The sequence below is a fragment of the Camponotus vicinus genome, unplaced genomic scaffold (genome assembly GCF_025532165.1).
Source record: "Camponotus vicinus isolate PSW18456_S1 unplaced genomic scaffold, iyCamVici1.0 SCAF_11, whole genome shotgun sequence".
Taxonomy (NCBI): domain Eukaryota; kingdom Metazoa; phylum Arthropoda; class Insecta; order Hymenoptera; family Formicidae; genus Camponotus; species Camponotus vicinus.
The window spans coordinates 12,467,325-12,479,434 of record NW_028141947.1 but is presented as its reverse complement, the minus strand read 5'-3'; the positions used below and the strand labels follow the sequence as shown (position 1 = coordinate 12,479,434).

At 26.7% G+C, this 12,110-nt stretch overlaps 1 protein-coding gene across 3 annotated transcripts; it reads right to left on the bottom strand.

Moving 5' to 3' along the window:
- Positions 1–478: 478 nt before the first annotated feature.
- LOC145961474 (uncharacterized) lies at positions 479–11,865 on the bottom strand. 3 transcript variants are annotated; one of them, XM_083081684.1, is made up of 11 exons: positions 11,550–11,865; positions 11,017–11,161; positions 7,494–7,616; positions 7,166–7,365; positions 6,676–6,885; positions 3,871–4,039; positions 3,195–3,261; positions 2,959–3,118; positions 2,732–2,869; positions 1,846–1,959; positions 481–1,759 (listed from the first exon to the last, which is right to left on the bottom strand). In XM_083081684.1, the coding sequence occupies exons 1-11, from the start codon at positions 11,621–11,623 to the stop codon at positions 1,537–1,539; spliced, it is 1,623 nt and encodes a 540-aa protein (XP_082937810.1). In that variant the 5' UTR covers positions 11,624–11,865; the 3' UTR covers positions 481–1,536. The 3 variants fall into 3 exon arrangements, with proteins under 3 accessions (XP_082937812.1, XP_082937810.1, XP_082937811.1); XM_083081686.1 differs by lacking the exon at positions 6,676–6,885 and having other exon boundaries at positions 479–1,759; XM_083081685.1 differs by lacking the exon at positions 7,494–7,616 and having other exon boundaries at positions 483–1,759; positions 11,550–11,864.
- Between the last annotated feature and the right edge of the window lie 245 nt (positions 11,866–12,110).

Below are 12,110 nucleotides of genomic sequence, written 5' to 3'. Positions count from 1 at the left end.
TCTCCTTAAATTTGGTCCCATTAATTTTACTTCTCCATATGTACTTTCATAAATCTCATTCTTTTTATATCATAATGGGCCCACTTGGCAATGCATTTTATACATAGTTTAATAATTTCGTACATACATCTACATAACGATTGAGTAGTTTTGCACTGAAGAGATATCTTTTAATGTATATTTTTCAAAAATTTTCCACTCCTTTTGCCCCTAGGGTCAAAATTAATGAGACTCTACTGTAAAATACAAAAATTATTTAGGATAGTCATATACTCTCTAAATTTCTTAGAGTGAAAATGCACTCGAAAAATTGAGTGACTGGTCAAATCACTCTAGTTAGAGTGATTTTTCACTCCTATGAGTGAAAAATCACTCTAACTAGAGTGACTTGACCAGTCACTCAATTTTTCGAGTGCATTTTCACTCTAAGAAATTTAGAGAGTAGGATTTACTATTTTAAATTTTCTAATTTTGATCTTAAGGGGATCCTAAAGTGACTTTTTTACCGATATAACATTATATTTCTTTTTGTATCGAAATCTTTTTATTAATTGCACAGAATAGTAAATGCTTCTCCACGATTAAAGTACACACAGAAACAAACCGGGAACCCCCGATTTTATGTTAAAAACCAAAAAAAATTGAAAAATCGTAAAAAAGTCGTAACAATATTTGCTTAATATAAAAGTTTTGCAGTTTGTATGTACAAAATAAGATAGATTCCCACTAGATATTGCACGAAGGAATATAAATAAACTTTTAGAAATGAATTTAGAAGCATAATTAAAAAGATTTCGGTTTCTAAACCGAAATTTTTTTCATTATGCTTCTAAACTCATTTCTAAAAGTTTATTTATATTCCTTCGTGCAATATCTAGCGGGGACCTATCTTATTTTGTACATACAAAGCAAATATTGTTACAGAAGCCGATAAAAAAATTGTAATTTTTCAATTTTTTTTGTTTTTTAACATAAAATCGGGAGGTTCCCAGTTTGTTTCTGTGTGCACTTTAATCGTGGAGAAGCATTTACTATTCTGTGCAATTAATAAAAAGATTTCGGTACAAAAGAAATATAATGTTATATCGGTAAAAAAGTCACTTTAGGATCCCCTTAAGTTCATAATTAGTTGTTCCAAAAATCTATAAGTATTAATTCGTTCACAATTCGAAAAAATCTGGAAAAAATTCTATTTTGTACAGCATCACGCGCGTGAGACATTATAACATCTCAAATCAATATCATATTTTGTAACTTTTTTGACATATTAAATATATATAATATTTTTTTTAAACAAAATCATGATTTAATAAAAAATATCTTACGCGTGCACCATTTCTTAATGATTAAATTAAGAAAACATTCTAAATCAATAACATAAAAATTAATAGATTACATGTCTCAATAATGCAAATCATAATTATATATATAATCCCAAAAACAGAACAATTGTACAATTGTCACCAAATTAAAATCTAATATGTTTAACTATTTAGTAGATGTAAAAATATATTAAGAAAAACAATTGCACATATTTCATTTACCACGACTCTCTGTATTGGCTACATTCCTTTGTGAATAAATGGAACCTTGAGCCAATCCTCTTAGTGGTCCTTTTCGTAATTCAGATTGCGGACCTTTAGCGAGGCAATTATTTGTAGAAAGTAAAGTCGCATCATGTCCTATCGCGAGTGATCTTGAAAATGGTTGTTTGGACAGCAAACTTGCATCTGGCCCTGACCATGGCGCATAATCTGGCCTAAAATTTTTGTTTTTTTAATATCTAAAAATATTTTACACAAGATAAATAATTATACTATATCTTAAATAATATTTTTAACATACAATAATAGATCATTATTTGCTCCTTTTACTAAATCAGAGTTTGATCCGATTGGTTTTATTAAATATGGGGATTTATATTCTTTGTCCTCTGTAGTACTAGTTCCACGTGAAACTCTAAGAATACATAAAAAACACTATTATTAAAGTATATTATACATAATATTAATAAAATGTTATAAGGTGTTTTATAACTTGTAGTAGAACCAGAAAGGAAGTGATTCATGCAGAAGCATGAAAAAATAAGTTAAAGATATAGAATAAAATTTTTTTACCTGAGGCTTCATTTTGAAAAAGAAAAAAATCAATTTTGATTGCTCATTAGATACACATGTATTAAAATTTTAGATTCACTGTACATTATCTCTATAAGCATTTGTATTTATAAAGATTGTCAATATCGAGAGATTCAAGAATATACAACAAGAAAAGATGTTTTCAAAAATTTTGTTTCATTAATTTACAAAAAAATTATTATAATATTACTTATTTTATTACATATACAACTACCTTTTGTATTAAATTTCTATAAATATCTTTTTATCTTCATGTTGTGTATTTTTTTTCAAATGCTTAATTAAATTTTTTTCCAATGTTTAATACTTGTGTATCATTACTATAAAAAATAAATCACTTGTATATTATTATAATGCAATAGAATATTCAAAATTGTTTTTTAAATGAAATCTTGTATATAAAAGATTTTATTCTATATATTTTGAATTTATCTTTTTCATGCAAAATCACTATTCCTCCCGATTGTATGACCAATTACAAAATCTGTCAAAGTTGAAGCGTAAGAATACGACTTCACAGAATTAATCAATGGAAAAAATATCTCTCTCAAGATAGTAATATTTTAAAACATAATTAAACTAATGTGCCTTACTTTGGTATTTCAGTCTTATTTTTGGACCGTTTCGACTTTTCAGTCTCTGCTTCTTTATTAACTTTTTTAATCGGAGAAACAGTCAATTTTATAGCTTCCATTACTGGTGGACTATCTTTTCGTTCATTACTTTTACTGCTGCAATATTTCATATGAACAGAATAAGAAAAGAAAATAGAAATCTATATAGACATACAATTCGGAATATATTATTGTAAAAATATTACCTTTGACTATTAGAAGTACATAGTGGACGATTAGCTTCCTCTGCTACTACTATATCTAATATATGTTTTGCTCTTTCTTCATCATAATCTACACTATCCATGGCAAGCATTACTACTCGATCTGGTACTATTTTATATTTTTCCATTAAGCGCTTTTTCACTATAATATATATTTTTCATATGATATACTTATATCAATAAGTAGAAAAAAGAAATATAAACTGTAGAATACATACATAAATTCTTTTCTTCTAAACTTTTCATGCGTGGAGGTGGTGTAGGTACAGTTTGCTCATTGGTTGTCTATAAAAACAAATTTCATTTATTTTGGTAATCATGTTGACTAATAGAGCTAATTCTAATGATCTTGACTTTACATATATTATCAGATCAGAACTAATTGACTAAATTTCAAAAAATTTTAATTGTCACGCATTGTTTATTAAAAAATTATAAATAAAAGTGCATGCAAAAAGTACAGCTTGAACATAAATTGACAATAAAAAATAATGGACACAGTTTATAAAAATATCGTTACCTATTAACACGCACGTATGTACATACATATAAACACATACACATTTAGGCAAATATATGAGCTGTTAAAAGCCTTTATATAAGCTGTTTAAAGATCTCAAAAATTGATATAAATATGTAATATAGTAATATCCTTATAAATTGTGATCTTGAATTTTTCATTATAAGCTTATTCTGTTGCATGCATTTTTATTTGTTAATAAATAATGAGCAATTGCTTTTAAAGATTAATCAGAGCTTAACAATATATGTCAAGATCAAAATCATTAGAAGTAGTTTCATTAGTTAATATATTATTTATTAACATTTATTTATTTTTTTTATTAGAAAGACAGTGTGTAGCATATATGTTATATATGACAAAAAATTCATTACCTTTTCCTCTTCTTTCTTTTTTGCTACAGCCTTGGCAGGAAAAGTATTTCGTTTTTCATATCCTAAATCGATCAGTTTTTCAGAAGCCTTTTGCACATTATTATCGCTCTGTTCTAATATATCCAATAATATTGTTTCGTCCACTTTTGGAAATATACTTTTCAGGTACCTGTACACATATTTCACAAACATATATAAATATTCAATATAATTATGTTATCATTATGTACGTAACATACAAACATGATGCATGTATATATCATATATATTTAATATATTTTTTTTTATAATATGCAAATTATAACTTTTATCATATTAAATCAATAGATGATCTAATATAATCTTATTTAAATATAATTTGTGTACATCAGATTAGTAAATTAATAACATACATAAAGAATTAATAATTAATTTTACTTGAAATATATATTCAACTGATATCTAAAAATAAATATGTAGTAAAAATTTTCTTTATTGTAATTAACGATTAACTATTCTATAGTTATCATTATTTAAACTTTTTTAGGATATAATATACATGCACATATACTATCATGCTTGAATTTTATCTCATTTTAGAATAAATGAGTTTTTTCTTGTTTATATAAGGTATCTCAAAAATTTTAAAAATTAGTTAAAATCTTATAGCAAATAAAAAAAATTAAATGGTTGTATAAAAGTATTTATACTTGTTTTTCAAGCAGCTATTTTTCAGGTAGAAGAGTTTAAAGCTGTTCAATCACAGACTACGTTTAAACACTATTTCATGAATCACGCACACGGTAGACTCAACAGTTATGCATTTTACACATTTATTGATGTTAAATAAAAAATTATATGCGCGTTTTCCGTAATATTACCATACGATAATGTACAATGCACAGTATTGATTTGTAATTTAATGAATGCACTGTGAATAAGTAAGAACGTAACGAATAAAATGTCATTAATTATATTTAATGACTTGCAAATTGTATAAATATTATACTGTTGCTATAGCGTACAAACAATAGAAACGGATGCAAATACTTTTCATTATATGACATTAACAAAATTGAAATATTTTAAAGTCAGGCGATTCTTTTTTAGTTATCTTACATTTATTATCTTAGCGATTATCTAATCATAATCTGCGATTGGCCATTTTCAAATCTTTATATCTCAAAAACTGTTACTTAAAATAAAAAGTAGCAAATACTTTTATTATTTGATTTTTCAATAACTTTCTTGCTATAATATTTTAACCAAAAAATTTTGGAGAATGTTATACATATATGTATATATAGGACGGAGCACACAACTAAATTTTAACAGCTTTGTAACTATTCTATTTTTCTTCGATTTTAATTTGATTTTAGCGAAAATGATTTCAGATAAATTGCAGTTTAAATAGGATCATTTATAATATATTGCATAATTTAAATATTTTAATTATATATATGAAAAAAATTTAATTATGCAATATAACTTTATTCAAATTAAATCTTTATTAAAACTATAATATTTACGTAAATTAATTTCCGCTAAGACTGATGTTTTTACAGATTTTTATAGAGGAAAAAAAATTCTCATCCTATATATAAAACAATTTTTGAGTTGACACATTTTATATAAAAAATATGTATTATATGTGTATTATATTATTATATATTATATAAATTATTTAATGTCATATTACGTAAAAAGGATGTTTCAGAAATAAAATAAGATACATGTATGTGTGTGTGTGTATGCGCATATATCTGTAAATATGCATAATTCTATTTTATTATAATAAATGATATAACATTAAAAAGATGCATGCAAAAACTCTTTTATTCCTTTTATAAGATATCTAACTGTAACAATACAAAACAATAATATTTAATATAAATAAATAATAGACAAATATAATATTTAATATAAATAAGTAATAGACAAAATATAAATAACAGATAAAAATATGTAATATAAAACATAAATCAAACTATTCTAAGTAACAAAAATTTAATATCTATGTACTGCATATAAGTCAGAGAAGGAAATAACTAAAAATTAAAATAAAATCAGAATAATAAATATATCTAAAATTGCATATTGATGAATATAATAAAATATTTTTCGAATTTTTTTCTTAAAAACAATAAGATAATAACAAATTAGAAATAGCGATATTGATAAGGATAAATTTGTCGTAAATTATTATTTAATATTAATATTTGCTATCGTGCATAACATAAATTATTGAAAAATCGGCTAATCTACTATAAAGTTTGCATTTCAATTAATATCTAAAAATAATTCAAGGATATCTATGATTTCATACATGCTATCGCTATATAATATTAATACAACGGAACTTCATAATAGCGTACTGTACGGAGCTTTGAAATATTCTAACGACATTATCCCCACTTTTGTAAAATTCAGAATCATACGAAACTTGTACGAATATGTCCTTTCAAGTACACTGCTGGGAGAAACCTATAGATATATGTATTGCTGCACAGTTGAATTGTTATTTTCATTCATGATTACATGAATTATCTAGCACATATAAAAGAAATGTGCTATTTCAAAGTGCACTATTATGAAATTCCACTGTAATATCGTGTATATATATATATATATATATATATATATATATATATATATATATATATACACATATATATGTATGAAATATACTAGACAATAATATCAACAATGCAAAAAAAACAATACTTCTTGTCTGATATTTTTTTCAAATTATCACAAGATACGATATCAACATTTAGCATCCAGACTGGGTGATGAGAAACTGAAACTATGAATATGTAATTAAACCTAAGTTTCATTTTTGGGGAGTTAGGGGCTGGCCGAACTCCGCGAGGCGGACTCAATGTTAGTGCTGCATGTATAGCATGAGCTGGTAGACGCCATCTCGGAATTGTATAATTTGAATGCACTCCTACAGGCGTACATGGTCCTGGGGCGCAAAGAGGATTCTTTTCCACTTGAAGGGCACTCATGACCAAAGCTGCTCTGTTATGGTATCTGAAAGACATTGGCTGTCGACTTAGCACTAAGTCTGTATAGTGCTAATTAAAGGAAATAGTAGCTGAGGACTTGGATAAACAACCAATGTACTTGAAAAATTTACAATTTCGTCTATACATGGTAGTTTTATGTTAAAATATTAGTATTTTGATATTTCATATTTCCATGTTCATACTATTGATATTAATGTTTATTATGGACATGAAAATGTACTAAATATAAGTATTAAATTTCAGATGGAAAATTTTGCTAATAGATAATTGCATAAGAAACTTACTTTTTCAGTAAAAGACGAATATGTGTATCAGAAACTGTTGGAAATACAGCGTTGATTTTTGCCACTTGTAATTCAGAGTCGGAGTTTTGAGTAAAACTTGTCTCTGTATTTCTTACTGGAGTCGGGGATTCTAAAGTTAAATCACCGAACCGAGTTGTTACTGCACTGGTAGATTTCAATGATAGTGGTGTTTTCAGCTCCTGCACATATAACAATTGAAAGAGATTATGTTACAGATTATATTATAAATTATGATTAATAATTTACTGATAAATCCATGCATGATTCATGAGAATGAGAGGTTGGTCCAATATAAATATCTACTTACCTGTGCACTGGGAGGTAAAAATGCTAGTTGTGGATTATGATAAGGGGACGGTGTCGGATAAATTTGCGGAGCTCTATGACCACCTACATAACTTAAGTGCCCACCACTTCCGCTTCCTCCAGTCTATTTATTTGTGGTATATTTTTGTGCGTTATCCAAATGCAGCGTGTGTATTACAAGAATACATACATTTAAAGTGTGACAAGATATGATGTAATTTAAGTGCGAGATAGGAAATTTTTGTACATATAAAACAGACAACACAATTACATAGATGTAAATCAAAGATATGATAATGTATTAGAAATTCTATTTTTTGGATAATAACGTTATAATAATTTATTGTTATTTATCGTTTCATATTTCTATCTCATATGATTAGTACGCTTTCACAGTAATAAAGTAAAGTCAAATATATTTAAAAGATCCTCTTGTTTAATATATTAAATTAATTTATATTTATTATAAAAATTGAAGAATGTTTTATATGTATTTTTTCTTGAATAATAAATATTGTAAGTAACAACATTACACAAAAAATGTTATTTGAGTAATCATACATTAATGAAAAAATCTATTGTAATGTGGATAACAATATTTTTTTATCTAAATTTTACAAAAATTAAATAGAAATTCCTTGGTATAAAACAATAAAATTTGAATATTGCGTGTTGGCACAATATGTCAACAGAAATTAAATCAAAACTAAGCATAATATGACATCATGCTATATTGACAGCGGGCTAATATATCGTTAGTCCTAAATAATGCTAATTGTAAGAATGGAAATTTACACACATCTACACCTATACTATACGCACACACACGCGCACATATACACACGTAAATTTGCATATCGTTGCTAGAAATTAATGAAAAATTATATTTTTCTAGTTATTACTAAATGACTTATAAATTATTAGACTTAAAAGCCTAATAAATGTTTTAGAGATTTTCTATGCAAAATTGAGCGATTTTTTAAGGAATAATCTGGAATACTATGTACATACATATGTACATACATATGTGCGGAGGAACCGGGGATGTAAATGCGAAAAGCTGGTGAAGGTGTATATGCAAATGCAGAATGTGCAAATATGGAAGCAGTTGCAAAAGCAATACAGAAATGGTGCAAAAGAAATATGGAAATGATGTAGAAACTTACAAAAATGATACAAAAATGATATGAAATCGGTGCAAAGGGGGAAACATTGTGGAAATATTGCACAGATAATGCGAAAACGTAAAAGCAGTGCGGAAATAGAAACGAAAAGGATGCAAAAGCAGTGTGGAAGCAGTGTAAAAATAATATGGAAACGATGCAAAAACGGAAATGAAAAAACGAGGAAAGTGCAAGGAACGAAAACAATATGCAAGTTCTTGAGAATTATTAATCCTTGTATATCACACATTTTTTTTTGCTTCGTTTCTGGTCACATATGGATCACGATGTCTTGTCGCAATTTTAGCTGTCTCAAGATGCTTAAAAAAATCTACAAAAATTTATATATATTCCTTGACATCTGTAGAAAATGATCATATTAAAAAATAAATTTTAAGTAAATTTTAATTATTGATTAAGACTTGTGATATACTATTGTTAAAATAACGGTAAGATCAAAATGAACCATATGACTTTAAAGGATTAATAAAATAAAATTGTTATCCACAATGTTCAAAGAAAAGCAAATGGAAATTACAAAGAATTATAATAATATAATAAAAACGAATCATAGGAGATGTGGCTATAAAATAATCGAATTAAAGCTGTATAAAACAAAAGCAAATTTATTTTTGCAAAATATGCCTTATCGATACAGGGCAAATTATTGATTGGTTTCTAGAAATTTTAAAAGAGGTTTTAAAATCATTTCAAGGAGTCGCAATCCCTTGAATCACTAGAATACTGTCGTGAATTTTTTTCACTGGAATTTTCAAAAGATTTTTAGAAACAGAAACAGAATGCTAAATCAAGTGAATGAGCAGGTGATCAAAGGGATAAATATTATTAGCGATTATCCTAAAAACTTTTTTAATATTTCGTGATGACATTAAATTTTTATCGATTTTTTTATCGACGTATTTCATGATTCATAGATATGTATATAATAATGAAACTTTTACAATTGAAAGATCTAACTTGAAGCTTTAAACAGTACTATTTCTGGAGATAGTTTGGTATACAAAAAAATTTTTAAAAATCAATCCGATTATTTTATAGCCATACCATGATAAAATATTTCGGTCGTTAGCTAATGATTCGCGAGACGAGCGAATTTCTTAATCTATTTCTTGCCTGTTCTTCTACAATCATACAAGAAGCATGATATTCCGCATGATATATATGTATAATTGGTCGAAAATTATAATACACGATTGTGATTCCCTCTTCCTTGCATTGAATTCCTCACTCGAATTCCTTCCAAGATATGAACTACGATCATTCATGTACGAATAATCAGCCGAAACACAATGAGTCCCACCGACTTAATATTAGTAAGAACACTTAGACAGGGAAATCCTAATTTATTTATTTCACGCTCTTCTCAGTGACGAAAGTACGCGATTTCGCACGCTTCAAACGAAGACGGGCAGTTTACATTCATAGTTTCCATCAAGTTAAGGCAGAAACATATCGCACAATTATATATTTCTTATGAAGAAATAGATACATTATATTAACAATGTAATAAAATGTAAATAAAAATCAAAGTTTCTTCATTAAAGTTGCATTTCAATTCTTGGAAAAATAGTCAAAAAAGAAAAGAAAATATTCCATGAAATAAAAAAATCCAAATATTTCGACTTTAAAACTGTACTAATTGCTGACATAAAAAACAAGTTCTCAAAGTAAACAAAAAAATGATTTCTATAATAAATGATTTTTAAAGTCGTTCGTTGCAAAAAACATTATAAGTTTATATTAAAAATTAAAATTATATAATATGATAATGATAATAATATAAATAATAATAATAATAATAAAAGTAATAACATTCAATTGCCAAAAGATTTATATGCAGCAAAAATATATTCTACTAATCTATATTATCATTTGATAATATAGAATGATCATATGATGATACGAATGATCATATTAAAAAAAAAAACTTATTTATTTCTATGCATTTTGCATAAATAAAATTCACATAAATTTTTCACTTCTGACCTTATCATTCAGTATAATGTCAATAAGGAACTAGGAACTTTAAAGAAGGCTTATAACTTTCATATACATGTAGTATTACTTTCAGCACTTTTTACTAGTATATTTCTTTGCATAGAAATTATGGCAATTAAATATATCTGAGATATATCGAGTAATGATAAAAGTAACTTAAAACAATTTAAAAAGTAATTTAAATATTATTTATTAAAAAAATTGCACTAAAGTTATTTGTCCTCTATTTACACATATAAAATTTATATATTTATAAAAAAAAAATAATACGATAATAGTTATAATAATGATAACAGCTTTAAAAGTAACATTAATTAATTCTCAATATTGTTGTTAACTGACCTGCATAGGAATATCTTGAGAAGTAGTAGTAGTAGCTGAACTCAGAGCCATTGAATTCTGAGATTGAATATACTGAGAATACTGCCAGTACCTTACTCTTGGATCTTCCCATGTTGTGGTACGATTGAAATGATTTATAAAATATCTACAAAACATCAACATATCAACTATATTTAATTACTTACATTAAGAAATACTATACATATCGATTTTCGATAAATATTTTTAGATAAGTGCACTTAACGCAAGACAAAATCTCCTTGAACTCAAAACGTGTCAATTAATAGGCAAAATGTCATCTTCATAAATGTGCGCTATTTTTACAACAAATATGTTAACAATTTATCTATCTTTGAAATAAAATGCTATTTTTAAAATTTTTAAATATCTATGCGTTATATACACATATGCAAGCTATGTATTTTACGTTAGACAAACATGAATTATTGGTATCGATACAAGATTTTGATCTTAGGACCTTTATATGAATTTTTTGCTAATAAAAAATCGTGTATATATTCTGTTATACGTACGGACGACCACTACGAATGTCGTATCTGCATTCCCAGCCGGGCGGTAATTGACTTCTGTCACTCTGCTCCGCCATTTTTCCAATGTGTTTTGGTATATATATATATTTGCGGCGATGATATTAAGGAGATTTTTCACTTTCCTCTCTGATCGTTAATTACACGCCAACGTTTACCCAATCTTACGTTTGAGCGGCGAAATAATTAAATCAAATTAAACCGAACGAAGTCTGACATATTCAACTACGTTTGATTTGATGCTTCTACGTTTATGTAAATGCCACCAATATAAAGAACTTATTCACACCAGAGAGAAGACTGAGGGGTATCATGAGCATACCACTTTTAAATGATTCCTGAAAGCGATACGCCCTCTATGGACATTAAAAACGTGGAACTATGAAGTCAGGATTCACTAATGCTCTCAGAGGGTAACATGTAATGTGCACAATTTCTGGTTTTGTTCCGTGCTATGTGCGTGAAATGACCGGAAATAAGTTAGCGCTGAAAGTTCATATTTTTTAATAAACTATAGCTCAAACGATTGCTCCTTAATTGCGCCGT